A 20126-nucleotide genomic window follows, 5' to 3' on the forward strand; every position below is an offset into this window, starting at 1 on the left:
TGCAGGGGAAGGATGTGGGTGCACAACAGACATTGTTCCTCTCACACAAAACACTACGTAGTGCTATTTTGCGCGCGCGCACCCCCAATCATCTGCCAAGATTCCAATTAGTGGCCTCCAGTTAGTTCTGCAGTGAAAATGCAAACAAACTGAAAAATCAGTGCACCGCTTGGAATTCAAAATATGAACTCTCTGAAAGGCTGCAGCTTGATTACAGAGTGCATATTTCCATGGGAAATCTTTTGTCACCTCAAACCTACAATTCATGTCATGATTGGGAACATAGCTTAGTGTTAAGGGTCTATGCTTAGCATCTCTGTTTTAAAAGATTCTTGGGTAACTAAGCTAGAAAAGATGTCTGAGGAACCCAGAAGGCCGTTGCCAGTCACAGTGGACTGAACTGAGCTGGAGGAAGCAAAGGGCTGACAACACAGGGCAGCTTCATTCATATTCCTCCGGTGCCTTTAGGGGAGTGGCTGTGGCCCTGGTAAGATTAGCCCTGCAAGGTCCAGCAAAAGGCCCACCGAGTCCAGCATCCTGTTCTCACAGTGGCCAACTAGATGCCCATGGAAAGCCTATAAGAAGGACTTGAGTAGGTAGAGCTTTGCACGTGGACTGCTCAAGTTCCATTCCTACATTTAAAAGAATTTCAAACAGCAGAGTCATGAAATATTTCTTTGCGAACAACTTCCAGGTACAGTAGACAGGCCTGGCCTGGATTGAACTGCCTCAATATGAGGCAACTTCATATGAAAGTTTATTTTAAAATATTGCTGAGAGTGCTGAGAGTTTTGAATCTGTTTCTTCAGATGTATTTCAACTTTAAATCTGATCACTTGGCTTTCCCTCATTTGATTTCCTTTCAAAGCCATTAACCATCCAAATAGCTTATTAGTGAATAAGGCAGATTTGCGATCATCTCAGACCTACACATTATACTTATATTATAAGCTAGATGTCTCACTGAACAATGTTCTCCAAATTATAATTAGATAAAGACCATGAAGTGCTTTGCATACTTTAATGTATTACATGAATGATAAGGGTTATCATTAGTATTAGTTAATGAGCAAGTTCCTTGGCTCTGTGCAAGAGTTATTGGCTCGAATTCTCAGAGTGGATTTATGCAGGAGGACGAGATAGCAGGAAATCAAAATAATTTAGAATCATAGAGTTGGAAGAGACCACAAGCGCCATCCAGTCCAACCCCCTGCCAAGCAGGAAACCCATCAAAGCATTCCTGACAGATGGCTATCAAGCCTCTGCTTAAAGACCTCCAAAGAAGGAGACTCCACCACACACCTTGGCCGCAAATTCCACTGTCAAACAGCTCTTACTGTCAGGAAGTTCTTCCTAATGTTTAGGTGGAATCTTCTTTCTTGTAGTTTGAACCCATTGCTCCGTGTCCGCTTCTCTGGAGCAGCAGAAAACAACCTTTCTCCCTCCTCTATATGACATCCTTTTATATATTTGAACATGGCTATCACCCCTTAACCTTCTCCAGGCTAAACATACCCAGCTCCCTAATCCATTCCTCATAAGGCTTGTATTTAACTTGTATTGTGTTGGGGGGGGGGGGAGTTCTTCAGCCAGGTTACACAGCAAGGTTACACTTTTGAAAATGCCTTTCTTATGTGAAGGCTTGCAGTTTAGGAGACTACAAAGACTGTAGCTGTAGGAGCAAGAGTGAAGCAAGTCACTGACTATTTCCTTTTCAAACGCAGAAATTGATGCCCCCAAGAACTTGCGTGTCCTCTCCCGGACATATGACAGCCTGGAACTTGAGTGGGACAACAGTGAGGCAGAGGTGGGGAATTTCAAGGTCATCTATAGCACTCTGGCCGGAGAGCAGTACCATGAGCTTTTAGTGCCACGAAGTGCAAGTGCCACAACCAGGGCCACCCTCACAGGTAAGCTTCCTCATCGTGGGTGCTTTTCATTTTTCCTTGCAGAATTTACAAGCGGGGAAATGTTACAATTGATTTTGACTATGTCTGCATGATTGTGCACTATTTTTCTAAAATGTAAACATTTTGTGAGTGTTGTAATGAACATGCAAAGTGAGGTTAATTTTACTTTAGGTTTTTGTACAGTCAATAGGTCAAACTGTTCTTTTAATGGATCCTGAGGCTGTCCTTAAATGGCCTTTGATGGCTTTTGATGGTGAGTGGCTACTAATGATGGGACACACACACACCACCTGCTGTGGGCAGAGACTGAAAGGAAACAGTTTGGCATTTTGGCATTTGACCGCCAAAGGAAGCAGAAATCTGAATTTTTGCAGCTGCCTGGCACAAAGTCAGCTGGAGAAAGGGGGCCTCCAAGGACATTCTGTTTTAAAGACTAGCACAGTGTCTCTCTGCTTGTCCACTCTCCCTTGCTTTCCTTGTATGTTTTAAAATAAATATCACAAAGCACCCCAAAGTATCCAGTACTCACAGACAAACTTGCTCTGAAAAGCCCTGCCTCTGAAACTTTTGGAAAATATATATATATGATAAGAATAATATTTGAGAAAACTGGGTATTGAAACTTGCTTAACCTAAATCATATATCCCAGTTTCCAGCGGCCCTTTAAAGTACGCTTCACGCAGAGTATACGCAGTCAGAAGTCGACCTGGCTAAGAAAACACCACCAAGAGTGTAGGGAATTATCTCCCTTATATGAAACCCCTTACTAGCTGCACGCTTGTAAAAGCATGCAGATGAAAATACAAACGGTTGGGTTTCTTTAACTGAAAAACAAACTGACTCTAAAGAGACTTTAAACTAAAGATAAATGCTTTCTCTCTTAGCAACGTTATCTACCCACATTCCAACCTTCAACCCATTCCAAACCTCCCACAAACTCCCACATAACTCCCATTAAACTACCCAAGAATTAACAGCAAACTAGCTTCATAACTAAGCAACTCTCATACTAAGATTCAACTAAGGAATCTCTTAAACTGAGAGTCTCTCTTGCTAAGATTCAACTGGGAATCTCTTAAACTGAGAACAACTGAGAATCAACTAAGTATTCTCCAACAAAGGTGCTGATCTCACTGAGAGATACAGTTCTCCTAAGAGATACATTCAACTGAGAGATCTACTAAGAGATGAATCTAACTGAAAGATCTAGCTAAGAGATACAGAAGGCTTTCTGGCAGAGCCTTATATACAAGAAGCAGAGCCCACGCCTGTGAGCAATTAACAGAAACACCGGCACCTGTTTCTCTTAAACAGAAGTATTTACATTAGAGTGGCTCTAAAGTAACTTGACTACTCAAAAAATCCAACAGAAACATCATATCTCTCTAGGAAGCAAAGAGCATGAAACAGATTGAGTTTCAAGTGATGTGGTTGCAGTAAGGTGCTCTGTCCATGGCATGTGATCTCTTCCAAACTTCCAAGTTGTTGTGATGAACTCACCTTTAGTGCTGTTCCACACATTACAGTCTTTCTGGACAGAGATTATCTCCATTAAAAAGTGTCATGGGTGAGGTGTACCGGGTTAGTTGTTTAAATTTCATTTGTCTCTGTACTTGGCCAAACTCCCTCCAAGTCCTTGCTCAGCATTGCTCTCAAGGGCCTCTGAGTTACTCCACCTTTTCCATGACTTTTCTACCATAATTCTCACCAGTGCTTTTAAAACAATCACACTAAGTAGAAAAGTTTTAAACTTTGTGCAGTGTGCCACAAGCAGAAAACAGGTGCATACTGCAGAAGGTGTTTACCCCAAGAAACAATTGCGCCACATCTCATCCCGCAGAAGAAGAGTCTGGGAGGAAAGAGTCCCAGGCAATCTGACTGGAGGGGGCATTTCCTCCTGCCCCGAATTTAGGGCTTGTCCACTCTTCCACTTGTCCCATGCTTGGTTTGCCACGACATGCTGTCTAGGTACAGGTCCAAGTGGTTTTCCCCTTGCCCCAGGGAAAATTCTCTCTTTAGCGATAGATCAGAGCAAATGTCAATCCAGGGAAAAACCAAATTGCTGTTTGTTCCAACTGAGTGCTAAAGAGTGTTCCCCCCCCCCCAGGGAAAAGCAGTGGTACAAGGGCTAAGCCCTTAGTTGGCAAAGGCATCCACTAAATAATCCTGTTAATTCTCAGATGGGGCTGAAAGATTTCACCTGCAATCCTGTCACACTTCCTTGGGAATATAAGAACCATTGAACTCAAGCCTCTTGGGTCTTTAGCAGTGTTGTGTGGGAAGGGAGCTGTAGAATAAACCTAACTCTTCCCAGCAGTTTTGTAGGTGGAGATCAGTAGTGTGTTGGACAAACTGTCTTTCAAGGAAATTCGTATGCCATTATTGATCTTCTAAATAAGGAGCTCCTGGTAAACCTCTGGAGACTTGAACACCACTGCTTTACTGAGGCGCCTCTGCAAGAGATGGGGAGAGGAAAGATTCAGTGGTACTTCCTGTGGGCACCACTTCCTTCTGCCCAAGCACAGCTCTGTGCCGATGTCTCCAGCATTAGAGAAGATGAAAAGCAAGGAGGAAATGTGGGGGGAAATTCCAGGCTCTTCTTAAACTCTTCTGAAAGCTGCTCTTAGCAGAGATTTCATGGCTGGGCTGGGCTGCTACAGAGGAGCATGAAACAGGTTTTCCTTAATTCCATTGGCAAGGACGTTCCGCCCTAGAGGGGGGATTTATCTTTGGTGTTTGTTTTGTCTACCTCTTGAAATGCAGCAGCCTGTCTCTGCTGCCTGTCTTCATGCACAGATACAGCCTTTTGGCCAGGTCCCCAACCTTCCTGAGATGCCCCATATGATAAGATCGAGGAAATACTTATGAAGAGCTGCCTTCAGTACATCTTCTAAGGAGCTTGGCATCCATTTAAACTAACATTCATGGCAGAGGTTTCTCACTACAGTGGAATCCTCTTACAGCCAGCTTTTCTGTGAACTCACAATACAAGTTTTTATTCATTCATTCATTCATTCATTTAGCATTCAGTTTGCAGCCAAATGGTTTTAGAGAGGAAATAAGCAGGGTATGAACAGCTCTCCCCTGTTGTTTGTTCTTAGCATCCACCATTCATATGGAGAGAGAAAATGGTGTGTTTTTCCTCCATTTGCATTGTGTTTCCTTTGCATTGGAATAGAATCATAGAATCATAGAGTTGGAAGAGACCACAAGGGCCATCCAGTCCAACCCCCTGCCAAGCAGGAAACACCATCAAAGCATTCCTGACATATGCCTGTCAAGCCTCCGCTTAAAGATCTCCAAAAAAGGAGACTCCATCACACTCCTTGGTAGCAAATTCCACTGCCGAACAGCTCTTACTGTCAGGAAATTCTTCCTAATGTTTAGGTGGAATCTTCTTTCTTGAAGTTTGAATCCATTGCTCCGTGTCCGCTTCTCTGGAGCAGCAGAAAACAACCTTTCTCCCTCCTCTATATGACATCCTTTTATATATTTGAACATGGCTATCATATCACCCCTTAACCTTCTCTTCTCCAGGCTAAACATACCCAGCTCCCTAAGCCGTTCCTAATGGGGTGGGATAATATCATTACAGCATAATTAATTGCATAAAATTTCACCACAGCGGACAGCAAGAGGAAAAAAATGAGGTTTTTGTCAGAAGCCAAACTGCAATACAAAGGAAACAGTGCTACATGCAATGAAAAGCAACAAGATCATTTTCTTCCTATATCCCTAGGCTGAGTACTGTCAACAGTTTTTTACAGATTACTCCAAGATGCAAAAAGAAAAGAAAAAAAGTTAAAGCAAGCTGCTGGTGAAGCACTAATCTGTTGGTGATCTACTGGTCGGTTGCCCAATGCCTGCTGATGTAGGTGGACCTTGATCTGATATATCAGGGCACTTATTGGGGCCAAAATACACATTACAGGAAACTTGGAGCTGCACAACTATTTCCTGTTTTAAAAAATAATTCCTCCAGAGGGTGCCTTTTCCTCACACAGTATAGTCCCAATGGAAACTATTTCTACTAGGGCTGGGTGATACGTTGACATTGTCTGAAACCAGTATGGTGTTCACATTATGGTACCAGTTTCAGACTTTTTGAGCTGCCAATACATTGCGCCTCCCCAGCTGCTGCGATGTATCAGCAGCCCAAATTGCCTTCGCCCAAGCAGGCAGGCTGCTTTTTTCCTCTTGGGGTGGTTGTTTGCTCCAGGAGGAAAGATGCAGCCCACCTGCTTGGGCTTTAAGATGTTTTTTATTCTGCATACTATTTACAGTGCCAAGTGCCTGGAATCATGTCTGCTTAGTCTGAGTCAGAACCTCGCAATGGCTTCTTTCTGTTTCACGCTCAACATAATAGCTTGGGGACGCCAAAGCGCCTCCCCCTTGTCCTACAGGGTGCCATACGCCTCAATTCAGGAGTTGGGGGGAAGGGCCGTCCCTCTGACTGCTCTCCGGTCCCTTCCTCCCCAACCTCCTCCCCCTCCACTCGGTGGAGAGGCCGTTTGATGCTGATAGAGGCTTGTCTCTCCCCCTCTGCTTCCTGACTCCTGTAATCTGATCCGCTGCTGGACTTACTGCTCTGCGGGGAACTCAACCTGATGGGGGGGCTGTTCCCTATAAGCCTTCCCCCATACAGATACATTCCAGGCATTGTGATATATCAGCATATCATGGTGTTTAGCTACTGATATACCACAGTGTTGAAAACCAGATATCGCCCAGCCCTAATCACTACCAACAACTTGAAACAGCCATTTTCCTTAATTTGTCAAATAGGAGCTTCAGTGGGAGCAATTTTCAATGGGACCACAGTGAGGAATTAGCTCTCTTCCCCACATACTGTGGTCCTGATGCTGATCAGGACACAAAGCAGCTGCTGTCTGCCATGTAAAAAGGAAAAATTATGAAACTCCAAACGATGCATTTTATGTTTTGTGTAGTTTAACCCTTAAATGCTGGAGATAAGAATGCCTGCTGAGCATTACATAGCACAGGTAACTTAAGAGATCCTGAAGACGCCCTCTTTTTTATTCATAATTTTCAAATACATTGGTGGGCCCCATGGATTCTAATAGAAACAAAGACCATTGCACAAAACTGAAGTCAGCCCAGCCCTGCACTGTTACGCCGGGCACTCTTAATTATGGCTTTATACAGAACAAACCACTGAGTCGCCCCCACAGTGCTGTGTTCTTCAAATGGGTGCAAATGAGTGGAGCTCAAGGAGACCAGGCTGGGTAACAGGCTGGCCCCAGTGACAAGGAACTATTTGTTTCCTGGTTTACATTTTGTCTGCACTTGTGGAGAGGAATTGCGTGCCATCTTACATCTTTTGTACCTCTGAGAAATTGCCAATATCCATTCAGTGAAGAGAGAAATAAACCCAAAGGGTGCCGACAAAGAGCCACTGGCATCCGCTTTGATCCAATAATGATAATAGATGATAGATTGCCTGGAAATTAACTAAATTGCTGTCTCCCCTGATGAGCCAGAAACCACAGGGCAGCCCTCCTGCCGGCAGCTGGATACTTATATTTCCATGGCACGCAGGGAGAAGCTGGGCTCTTTCATAAATTATTGAGTGTTTCATTTATGCCTCATAAATAAGAAACTCAAATGAAAATGTTAGGTGTCAAATCAGTTTGGTAACAAATAAAGCTATCTTGGATTTTCTCTCGTCTGAAATTTAGCTTTACAGAAAGCAACTGAAGTATGTCTCATTAACGGTCAAGAGGTGACTGTTCTTTGCTCTAAAATTAATTCTGCTTTCTCAGCCTAAAATGGGGGGAAATGGTCTATGCAACAATAAATCAACAACTCCCTCTTTTTAATTACCTGGACGGAGTGTGTGCTTAGAGGCACCTAGCTCCTTAATTTTCAGTATATGGTTGCCTCCTATGCCAGTATGTTGCACCTTACCTAGCTTGGTAGATCTCAGTGTTCTAGAAGAGGATCCCAGAGGCCAGTCCACCCACCTCTCCTTGAAGCCACCTCCTTGTAGTAAGCGTAAAAAGTGCTGTCAATGTTATTTCATGGCAAGGTGGAAGAGAGATTCTTCCAACTGTCACGGTCCGGTCGGCGGGCGGTTGAAGCCCTGGCTGAGGACATCAGGACCAGAGGCAAGATGGTGGTGTAGAAGCAGGAACAGGCGCAGGGTTGACGGTCCAGCAGCAGGCAGTGGCAGGGTCAAGGAGCAAGGCAGAGGCGAAGGTCTGGGAGTCAAGGAGCAAGGCGTCGGCAAGGCAAAGGTCCAAGGGTCGAGGGTCGAGGAGCAAGGCATCAGCAAGGCGAAGGTCCAAGGGTCAAGGATCAAGGCGTCAGCAAGGCAGAGGTCCAAGGGTCGAGGATCAAGGCATCAGCAAGGCAAGGGTCCAAGGAGCAAGAGGCCAGATGCAACCAGGCAGGGATAGCGTTGCTGTGGCAAAGAGCTGAAGGGAAATGCTGAGCTTTTCCTGCCACCAGGTGCAGTGAGGTATCAAGTGGCCTCACCTGAGTGACCACTCCTTGCCTCTCCAGCACAAGCTGAGGCAGGCCCCAGTCCTGCAAAGCACTACAGGCCCCAGAGCCTGACTCCTGCCCATACTCCTGACACCAACCATGCCCCACAAACTCTTTCATAGCATCTGTGCCAGAAAAGAAGAGTCGTGTTGAACCCAGTGGCCAAGGTGCTTACCACTTACAGTGGTACCTTGGGTTACAAACACCTTGGGTTACAAACACTTGGGTTACAGACTCCGCTAACCCGGACGTAGTACCTCAGGTTAAGAACTTTGCCCCAGGATGAGAACAGAAATCGTGCGGTGGCAGCGCAGCAGCAGCGGGAGGGCCCATTAGCTAAAGTGGTGCTTCAGGTTAAGAACAGTTTCTGGTTAAGAACGGACCTCCGGAACGAATTAAGTTCGTAACCAGAGGTACCACTGTACTTCCACATCACATAATGCATGAAGTAGCTATTTTATTTTGCCATGGAGATGAAAGGAGGTTGCACGTCTACATGTTTGTACTCAGCCTAATTTTGTCTTTGACAACAAACTAGAGTTAAGCAAGTACAAGACAAAGTCAATGTTTTCAAAGATGGAGGCCTAGGTCAACTGAACAATCCTCAAGAACAAATTGAAAACTAACCTTTCCTGTTGGAAATGTTTCTAGGTTTCTAAACTAAATCGAAAGTATTATGGCATTTGTTTCTGAGGTGACATTTAATTTCTTCTCTTCTCCCCCAAGTCTCGGGTCTTATCAGACAATAACACAAACTAACGCCCCATACTTTGTCCTTTCATTATCAGTGGTTTAGCAGCAAATGTTAGCACAATTATTTATTTATGTTTTTAGTGACTTATCCAGTTTCCATGACAAAATTACAGCAGTGAAGCCAGGCTAGGGAATGGGGGGTGCGATTCAATTATAGGCACTTTGTGACATAGCTGTCAAGTTTTCCCTTTTCTCACGAGGAAGCCTATTCAACATAAGGGAATTTCCCTTTAAAAAGGGGGAGAACTTGACAGCTATGCTTTGTGAAAAAAAGACATGAACTGAACGCAGCCATCCTTCAAAAGCCACATTTCCTTGAATTTTGCAATGCAGTTTTCCAGCCGAGTAATGAGGACAAAAACACATATACTGGGGTCAAGTATGTACAGAGATGCATATATTGATGAAAGTAACATACAAAAATGTGTTGCATTAGGGGGAATTGCTTTGCAAAAATGTACACATTAAGCAAAATTGCATGGAAACATTTGCACTAAAATGCTGATGAATCCTTCAGGAGAACTTTTTAAAAAAATGAAAACTGATATGGAAATGTGGAGAACTGAATTCAAGATTAAGAAAATGAGAAAGAAAATTGTCAGATTCACCCATCCATAAGCCAGACAAGAAGAAACCACTACGTGGGTGGAAATGGTTTCAATTCATTGCTTAATCTGTGCATCGTTGTGTGTCCACATGCAGATTTGGTGCCAGGAACAGAATATGGAGTTGGAATTTCAGCTATAATGGATGGCAAGCAAAGTGTTCCAGCTACCATGAATGCAAGGACTGGTGAGTGACACACAGTTTTAAATTAAAAAATCATTATGGAGTAAAAATAGTGGGTTCTGCCCATCTCTTGAATCTTCACCCATACAGTCATAACTCGGTTTAAGTACGCCTCGGTTTGAGTACTTTCAGTTTAAGTACTCCGCGGACCCATCTGGAACAGATTATTCCACTTTCCATTACTTTCAATGGGAAAGTTCGCTTCAGGTTTACGCTTCAGGTTAAGTACGGACTTCTGGAACCAATTGTGTACTTAAACCGAGTTACCACTGTACTTGGGGGCTCCAGAACATGGTTAAGTGACCCTCAGTTAATTCATTCTGCAGTACTTTGCCAGTTGGAATTAATGCAGCAATTTCACCAAGCAAATTATCAGGGTGTGGAGGAGGTCTAAAAGAAGGAGCTGATTGTACCGAGACATGTCACTCTGCCACACTCTGTGCCACACTTCAAATTTGGGAAGTCCTGCATAGGATTCAGGAGAAATGGCTTTGCAAGCCTCCATTGGTTACTTCTGCTCCAGGTTGGCAAATGATTTCTAGCAGGAGTCCTATTCTGAATGATTTGAATGTTTGCAACACTGGCTGTGCCTGCAGAGTCACATGCAAAGTGCTCTTTTACCCTTTCTCTCCCTGTCGGGTGCTCTATCAATGTTCTCTTCTTTTGCCCCCCCCCCCATTTGTTTGTTCCTGTGAGAGAATAGAAGCAAACAGGAATTAGCAGCAGAAGCCAAAATCTCCGTTCTTCACACTGATGAGGGGGCTCCTAGTAAGAAGGCTTTTCCTTGTGTCTTGGAGTGAGCAGCCGAGGGACATAAACAAGGGGTGGGGGAGAATATGGTTTAAAAGTTTATCCCATTACCACTGAGAGAGAGAGTGTGTGTGTCAATTTTTATAGACACATAAGCAAGCTGGCATTTTGCACAAGGGGAAGTATTTACAGCAAGCATTTCAATGCAAATGCAAACAGCTTTTGCCTTTATGTGATATTTGTACAGTGATTACAACTGCAAATATCAAAGGCAGCCTTAGAATTTCTGAGGTATTGATTTGTAGATCACACTGCTCTATCAACACTACCAAAATCCATTTCTTCATCATAATAACTTTCAGTGACCACTCTGATTGTGTGTTGGCACCACTAAGGATTCTGGATCTGTATTTTTAGGCTCCTGTCACAGGCGCGGTAGCGGCTACTCTAGAGTAACGACTCCTCAAAGCGTTGTCTTTTCATTCTTTTATTTAGTGCTGATTATTTACAGTGCAGAACAGTACTATGTACATGTTGTCAGTTAGGGGTCAGAACCTCCGAATGGAGATTCGCACGTTTTCTTCCAGCAAAGTAGTCTCGGGATACTGAATCTCCGCCCCCTTCGTTTCCTCCGCAATTCCGGGGTGGGAGGGATTGGCCTTTTTCCCTTGCTGCCCACTTCCCTTCCCACACTGGGCATGGGCTCCGCTACCTTGCCTGAGCCTCGGTCACCACTTCCTGAGTCTCCGCTGGAGACCTCTCCCTCTCCACTAGCATTCGCGCTGGGAGACGAGCTGCTGCTTAAGATGGGAGGGACTTGCCTGTAACTTCTGTCCCTCACATCCCCTGTACTTTTGTGGGCCCAGCTCAGTTCTATACTGCAGTTCCACACCATAGTCAAGGGAGAAGAGAGATTGCTGAAGGAGACAATAGAGTCTAGTTCACACACACACACACCCCCAGAGGAGCCTCATGCTTGCATAGAGATATGTGATAACCCCATGAGGCAGGAGCCACTGGCTTCAAGGCCAATGAAGTTTTCATCTGCATACATCATTAAGAGTTTTTTTCTGCACTGGTCCAGTAAAACGCTTCTGTTGCACAGACCAGAAACAGTTCTCTTTGCAGAGCATTAATCAAGCACAGCGGCTGGATTCTTGTTGCGGTAAAAGCCTTGTAGCTTTGCCAGTAACGACCCACGGAAGCCCAACTTTCGAAGACAGTTTTATTGCAGACAGATAACAGAAACACCTCCAGAGCTTTCAGACATGGCTGCTCCACACCCCACAGGCAAACAAAACAAACGCTCTATATATACTGAGCATCTTAACGACTTAACGACTTAACAACTTAAATCACGTGATCTTGCTAATTTGCCAGCGTCTTAGGTTTAAAGCCCTAACAGTCATTGCACATAGAGAGATTCAAACTAGCCAAGCCATGCCATGTCATCTCTATCAAATTCAACTGAAACTCAGTAGCAGCTGGCAAGGCAAAAAAAACCCGCCCTCTGGCCTGTCCTAGGCCCAGGGAGAATTTTTGGGACACTGTTAAGAGACAATGGGTTGTCAGTTATTTAATTCATTGTTATTCACTGCTGGGGGACAGAAGTGCTATTGGTGTGAAAATATTCTGGACCAACTTTTTGCGGAGGAAGCCCTGTTGCATTTGTGGAATCCCTTGCCCTGACCACCCGCAGACTGTCTCATCAGAGTGGTGCATGCTCTGCTTATCTCCCACTTAGACTACTGAAATGTGCTCTACATGGGGATACCTTTGAGGGTGACTCAGAAACTACAACTAATCCAGTATGCGGCAGCTAGACTGGTGACTGGGAGTGGCCACCAGGACCATATAACACCGGTCCTAAAAGATCTTCACTGACTCCCAGTACAATTCCAAGCACAATTCAAAGTGTTGGTCCTGAACTTTAAAGCTCTAAATGGCCTCGACGCATTAAACCTGAAGGAGCGTCTCCACCCCCATCGTTCATCCTGGACACTGAGGTCCAGCACCGAGGGCCTTCTCGTGGTTTCCTCACTGCAAGAAGCAAAGTTACAGGGAACCAGGCAGAGGGCCTTCTCAGTAGTGGCACTCGCCCTGTGGAACCTTCCCTTAGATATCAAAGAGATAAAGAACTACATAAATTTTATAAGACACCTGAATCAGCCCTGTATTGGGGTGTTTTTAATGTTTGATGGTTGGTTATGTTTTTATATATGCTGTAAGCCACTCAGAGTGGCCAAGGAAACCCAGCCAGGTGGGCAGGGTATAAATATCATCATCATCATCATCATCATCATCATCATCATCATTAAATTTGGGCCTCTGATTAAATTTCTTTTTAAGAGAATTTCAAGAAGGCTCAATGCTGCATTTTGTGTTTTTATTGTGTGTGTAAAAATCTAAACTCAGACATGCATTCCCAGCTGTTAATAGGCTACCTTTTTAAATCTCCTTCTCCTGCTGCCAGAGCTCGACAGCCCTCACGACCTCATAGTGACAGCTTCCACAGAGTCATCCATCTCTGTGTCCTGGACCAAAGCCAAGGGCCCCATTGATCACTACCGGGTCATCTTCATTCCCGCTTCAGGAATGGCATCTGAGGTTACCGTTGCCAAAGACAAGTCTGAGCTTACACTATCAGACTTGGAACCTGGGACTGAATACACAATCTCTGTCATTGCTGAAAGAGGCCGTCAGCAGAGCCTGGAGAGCACAGTGGATGCCTTCACAGGTAGGTACTGAGGGTCACCTGAGGTTTTCTGAGGGTCTGTTACTACTATTTGCTGGTTGACTACCTAAGGACCATGTTACTGTAGATACGCCATTGAAGAGTCATTTCTTTCACTAATTGCAGCCCCACTTAGCTGCTTTGAAGGTTGGGGGTGTGGTGCTATGAGAGAGAGTGTTTAACCCAGCGTTTCTCAACCGGTGTTCCGCGGCACACTACTGTGCCGCGAGACGCTGGCTAGTGTGCCACGACGAGAAGGGCGATTTGCATTGTCACGTCGCTGACCCGCCGGAAAAGAAGCCGGCCGGGTCACGACGCGAGGCGAGCGCCCACGTCGTGACCCGGCCGGCTTCCTTTCCGGCGGGTCAGTGTTGTGTATTGGCGGCCGCCAGGCACATGACAATGCAAATCGCCCTTCTCGTCGCCGCACGTTGCAGCAAAATTTAGAGTCAGCATCTAGCCGGAGGCCAGAGAGGGCACCGCCGCCTGGGGAGGAGGAGGCAGGCGGGGAAGGCTGCGCAGGGCTTCCCTTCGCCGGGCCAGAGCGGCGGCGGCTGCCTGGGGCGGCTGGGAGGGAGGCGGCGGCAGCTGCGTGCCCATGTCTGCCCGCCTGGGGTCTGTGCGTGCCGTCTAATGTGTCCCCGCTCGCTCCGCAGGCTCTGCGCCTGGTGGGTCCGCCTGGCTACCACGCAGCAGTTCTTCAGTGGCATGCTTTACGTCTCCCCTCCAAACTAAACTAAATATAGGGCGGCACAGAGTTGGTGTGCCGCGGGATTTTTTTTCATAGAACAAGTGTGCCGTGGCCCAAAAAAGGTTGAGAAACACTGGTTTAACCCATGGTGTTGGTGGGGAGAGAGGTTCAGCATCTCTTCTTCTGCTAATAGCAGGAGGGGGTTTGAGTGGGGGGGGGAAGCAAGGAAGGAAAGTGTTAAACTTCTCCCAGAATGCCGGTTCAAAATAACACTGTGGCACCGCTAATTGCTTGAGCCTAATGTGATGGGTATGTTATTTCCAAAATGCTAAGTGCAGAGATAGCCCAGGTAATGGAATTGCATGTTTGCAAGAACCTTCACGTGCCCTCTTTCTGTTGCCACATTTTTCCTGTTCCCCCTTCCTCAGATTTACACCCTACATTGATCTCGCCTTTTGGGGCAGTGGTCAAATGCAGAGCATTTAAACTACACCCTGTGATTAATTCTTAAAGGGGGGGGAGCCTAAAACTCAAGACAGCTCAGAAAATACATTTCTAAACTGGATAATCTTTACCCTCATTACAGAAGACTGGGGCTGTGTACACACATTCTTTTAATGAATCGTTGTTTTGCTCATGAAAAGTGCTTCTTGAGAGACTGCTTTCATTCTGCAAGTAAAAGTTCATCACAAATGGATTCTGCATTAATCTGCAGTGTGTCCGTTTAAAAACAGATGTACAGTAGGTGGTTCCAGCTATTGGGCGGGGGGGGTATCCACACCCGCCCAATGGCATTGTGGGTGGGCAGATTCCAAGACTGCAACCATTGCTTTCCTCTCCATTCACCTGGGGTATGTGCAGGGAGGGAAAGGCATGGATAACCTAATCAAGGGGAGAGTTTTCAAATGTGCATCATGTAGCCACACCCATTCCTATGAATGGCAGGATATAGAATCAACCTAGTTTGGAAGCAGCCTTACCCTTTGGTCGTTTTGTACATGCTCAGATGTACTCACCTTTTTCAACATTTTGCATGTTTCCTGGCTACAGTAAATAAGACCCAGCCTGCCATTTTCTTCTGCATTCTTGTTTTCAGGGTTCCGGCCAATCACACAGCTTCACTTTTCTCATGTGACTTCCTCCAGTGTGAACATCACTTGGAGTGACCCCTCTCCTCCAGCAGATAGGCTGATACTGAACTACAGCCCCAAGGACAAAGAGGAAACCAAGCAAGTGATGCTAGACCCGACCAAGAGACATGCTGCCTTGATTGGCCTGCAGCCGTCCACAGAGTACGTTGTGTCCTTGGTGGCTGTGCATGGCCTTGTTAGCTCTGAGCCCATCATGGGCTCCATCAAAACAGGTAACAGTTGTAGTGCTATCTCCATTGCAGTTTAATATCTATGTCTTGTCCACTTCCAAGGAAGATCCTTTGTGCTTGAATGGGTTGCAAAATTAAAAACAGAAAACAGAGTGGAGCCAAACATCAAAGTCTTAGAGCTGAGTCTTAGAATTCACATTTAACTCAAGCCAAAATGACACACATCCCAACTATCGCTATGAACCAGTGACTGTTCCAGTTTTCTTCAGCCTCTTCATTGTAAATCACTCTACTGTATTTTTCCCCCATCTTGCAAATGAGTTGCTAGGGTTCAAATGAGTTGCTAGGGTTGCCATTCATAAGCTTTCAGCTTTCCTCCTCAACAATCTCTGAGCATGAGTGTGAATACAGCACCATCTTAATGCACACACATGAATCTTATGGTAGCATGCCCACCATTTTGAATACCCCTGTCTGAAAAATGCAGCATGCATGGTCCGTCCCCACCCTGCTCTCCTCTGTTGACCAAACCAGAAATGGGATGGGTAGGTCCTGGGTTTGGTGAGTTGCAAGGGGGCATGGGGTGAATAAAGGAAGCAGAGAAGAGACACAGGGAAGCAGAGAACAGGGAAACAAAAGGGATTGAGAAGATGGTTTGCCCCAGAAAAGGCAAACAGTGGGAGGTTTGCCTTAGAAAAAGGTTGGTTGCCCCAACGGCTAGCTAGAAGCAGTGGGATGTACTAAGTTAATTAAATAACCCATGGTTCCTGTAAGCCCAAAGCACCAGACACACAGGAGGCCACCAGAATGACCTCTCCACAGGTCACTGTTTGGGGCCAGGGTCTTCCTTCTGTTCAGGAGATATTCCCAGAATAGTAACATATGCAGAAAAACAATGGTGTGGACTCGTCTGAGGGAAGTGCTTCTTATTCCAGTGATTTCACAAGAGTCCCAGGAGAGCAGGAAGGAATTAATTTTAATTCAGAAAAATAGTGTGCCTCGGCTATTAGAAGTATAGGAAACACTGAGCTAGAGAACAGGTGAGACCTGGGTCTACTGCCAGCTCTGGCCCGGCTGTGGCCATGTCTGCTAACCTAGAAGAACTTAACTCAGAAGTGGCCATGCATCATCTGAAGTTGGCTGCTTATCGACATAGCAGAGGAAGCAGCAGAGAAGCAGGCAGGAGCGGCGGCATGAATCAGTGCCTTGTCTAGCATCAGGATTACAGACCTCCAGTTCCTGCCCAGGCACATCAAACACTCTTCCTGCTTTTGTCACAAGTAGTGTCTTGCTTCAGTTTGGCCGCACAGGGGACGGAAAGGGTTCTTAGCTTCACCTCTCCCAGGGCCGTCTTAAGTGTACCGGGCGCCATGGCGCGATGATCCCTGGCAGGGCCAGGCGCAGCGGGCAGCTGGAGGGCACGGTGCGACAGGCAGGGACGCTGCCAGCTGTGCTCCGCCTCCGCTTGCTCGGCTGAAGCGAGACGGCAACAGCGGCAGCAAAGCTGCCTCCGTCGAGGGAAACCTGGACCTGGGCTACCTTCCGCCCACACTCCTTCAAGTCACAGCGAGCACAGACAGCGCTGCCCCACAATGCTCCGTAGCACATGTGTCTGTGCTCGCTGTGACTTGCATAGCTGCCAAGTACCCCGTTTCCCCCCGGAAACCCCCGTTTTTACTTACCTTTTCCTGGTGGTCCCCCGTATCACTTCGTCTCCCGTTTTTCTCTGTTATTTTCTCCTGCCGGCGGCCATTTATTTTCTTTCCGATTTGCCCTTCTATGGGCACCAAAAATGGCCGCCAGCGGCTTCAAAAGTCGCATCTATGCATGTCCGGAAGTGCATAGACACGACTTCCGTTGTCGTCGGCGGCCATTTTTGGTGCCCATAGAAGGGCAAAGCGACACCGGAAGTTACGTCGACGCAACTTCTGGTGTCACACGGCTGCCAGTCCCAGATTCTGCAGTTCGGGACTTGGAAGGTATGGTGACTTGAAGGAGTGTGGGCGGAAGGTAGCCCAGGTCCAGGTTTCCCTCGATGGAGGCAGCTCTGCTGCCGCTGCTGCCACCTCATTTCAGCCACCGCTGCCGGGAAAGGAGCGGGCGAGGTGGAGGCGGAGGCAGAGGCGCGGGCATCTCCGTGTGCCTCCTTGATGCGCCCCCTGCTGGGCGGGCGCCCTGGCGCACCGCGCCAGTCAGCCCAATAGGAAAGACGGCCCTGACCTCTCCCCCTTCCAATGCAAGCAGATGGTGCCTATGCCCACATAATTGTCAAACGCTACAGTAGATCCCAAATCTCCTTTCCCCCTCCCCATGCCTGCTGATTTGCCCTGGGTTGCTGTAACAGTAATCTTCCCATCCATCCTCCTGTAGTCTCAGAGCTGGGTTTTGAGACCGCAACTGGTTCCAAATGCAATACAAAGGAATTATACATGTATGCTCAGTTAACCTCAAAATCCCCTCAGCAGCCAAGAAACCAGATTTGCTCACTGCATGTTCATTCTGAAATCCCCTTCGAAAAGCCGCACACATTGTTCCAGCTGAAGTGTGTGTGGAGGACAGAGGCAATACACCTGCATAAGGGGTACACACTACTGTATCCTCCTCACACACAGCAACACCTGAGAGGTGTTGGCTCGTGAACGATGCAGGAAGACTGATGTCTGTAGCAATCTTGTACTTGGTAGAGTTGAAGGCAGAAGCAGGCAGCTGTGGCTGTAATGCCAAAGAATCTTACTCTCCCACAACCAGAATATTAAGTGATGGGGTACTGAAGAAGATTTCATGAATTTGTTATGGTCTCTTTCACTGTTTCTCTGGGTCTTGATTATTTGTCCATTTATTCACATAATTGATATCCTGCACCAGCAATAAAATTGAAGAAGCAAAAAGTACATCATCATTATTATTATTATTATTATTATTAACAACACAGACAGCAAATTAAAGCAAACTAAAGCAGCAGCAACCTGGTTTTTTGTAAACCGCTTAAGAGGTTTTATTACAATCAAAAGGTCTATAATTTTTATTAAATAAATTTAAAAAGACAGTATAATCAAACTACTCTGCAAGAAAATGCTTCTGTTTGCAGTTCAGAAAATCCTGAGAAAACACAAATGTTTTCTGGCACCTAAATGATACTGATGATGTCTCCATGGGGAGGGCATTCGAAAGAGGATGCAAGTGGTGAACCACTGTCCCTTAGATCCATCGCTGGATATTTCTCCTAATCAGCATTCCTGAGTGGCATCAAGATCAGCTCCTTAAATGAAGAATGAAATATGTAATCGTGTTAACTGCCTTGCCAATTACTATGACAAATGAGCCATTGCTATAAGGCCTCTGCCGATACACATACAATTATGCTTTGGTGCACATGTTAAGGTCTTCTCCTTAGCAGTGACAGCTAAGGGATTGCCTTTAAAAAATAATAAAGTGAGACTTTTAGAGAATAAGCTATCACTGTTGGAAAGTGACACTGAGCAGTGGTGTTCTGTCTGCCTCCCCCCCCTCTCTTTTGAGACTTTGGTACATCAAAAGGTGTCTCCTCTACCACCATAACCTTACCATCAAATATGGTCTCTCTTTTTTGGCTATATATTTCTGTCCTCAATCAAACACCTACAAAGATGACCTCTGGCCAGAACTATATATCATATAAAACATGGCTTTACTGAGAAAAATGGCAGTCCCCTGTCAAGCTGTCACTCCCTCTTCACAACATCTAGTGCAACTTACCCCAGGCCCTGACATCATAAAAGTTTTTTTAAAAAATGTCACACCCTGTTTCAGAAGGTTCCGCAGGACAGGATACAGTAGAATAAATTCATTTTGCAAACAGCGATAAAAGAATTTTTTTCTGTCAAGTGTAGTGTTGTGTTGAATAACCAGCAATTGTTAAAACAAAATAAAAAAAATTCCTTCCAGTAGCACCATAGAGATCAACTAAGTTTGTTATTGGTATGAGCTTTTGTGTGCATGCACACTTCTTCAGATACCATGCACACGAAAGCTCATACCAATGACAAACTTAGTTGGTCTCTAAGGTGCTCCTGGAAGGAATTTTTTATTTTGTTTCAACTACGGCAGACCAACACGGCAACCTACCTGTAACTAGCAATTGTTAAGCGTGTGAATTATACAATAAGTAACTGTGCAATAGCACACCACAGTTATCAAAAGAAGCCACCACAGTTATCAAAAGAAGTGATGCATTTCCGGTTGGGAATTGTGCAATGTGCAATGTGTTTGCCAGCTTTTATCTCTTTACTTTGCTTCGTTAAGGGATTGATCCACCAAGGAACCTGACCATTGACAACGTGACTACAGATTCTGTGACGGTCCACTGGGCTCCTCCTATTGCATCTTTTGACCATTATAGGATAGCCTACAAATCTGCCCAAGGTAACACTCCCAGAGGTCTGTGGAAACAGCTCACCTGGGTGTTTTGGGGTGCCTGCTTTCTTACAGGGTCTTGTGTGAACTGACCAAACCTGTCCCTTTAGGGGGTTCATTTGCCTGCTCCCATCTTGTTTCATCTGCTCCCAGTTAGGAGGTCCCTAAGGAGGCGTGTGTGAGGAGGGTGTATCCTTTGGCTGACCCCCTCCCACAACATCACTACCTACAGAACTCTCCCATAAACCCACTGCTCTCTGGAAAGCTTAGCATGTGGG

General features: G+C 45.8%; 1 protein-coding gene across 1 annotated transcript in view; it reads left to right on the forward strand.

Moving 5' to 3' along the window:
- TNR (tenascin R) overlaps window positions 1-20126 on the forward strand; it is a 78955-nt gene that overhangs the window by 31209 nt on the left and 27620 nt on the right. The window contains exons 7-11 of the mRNA XM_060276597.1: window positions 1725-1910; window positions 9874-9963; window positions 13184-13447; window positions 15232-15498; window positions 19738-19857. Of these exons, the coding sequence (XP_060132580.1) occupies window positions 1725-1910; window positions 9874-9963; window positions 13184-13447; window positions 15232-15498; window positions 19738-19857 (927 nt within the window). The remainder of the gene's footprint in view (window positions 1-1724; window positions 1911-9873; window positions 9964-13183; window positions 13448-15231; window positions 15499-19737; window positions 19858-20126) is intronic.

This window comes from Zootoca vivipara, chromosome 7 (assembly GCF_963506605.1).
Source record: "Zootoca vivipara chromosome 7, rZooViv1.1, whole genome shotgun sequence".
Taxonomy (NCBI): Eukaryota; Metazoa; Chordata; class Lepidosauria; order Squamata; family Lacertidae; genus Zootoca; species Zootoca vivipara.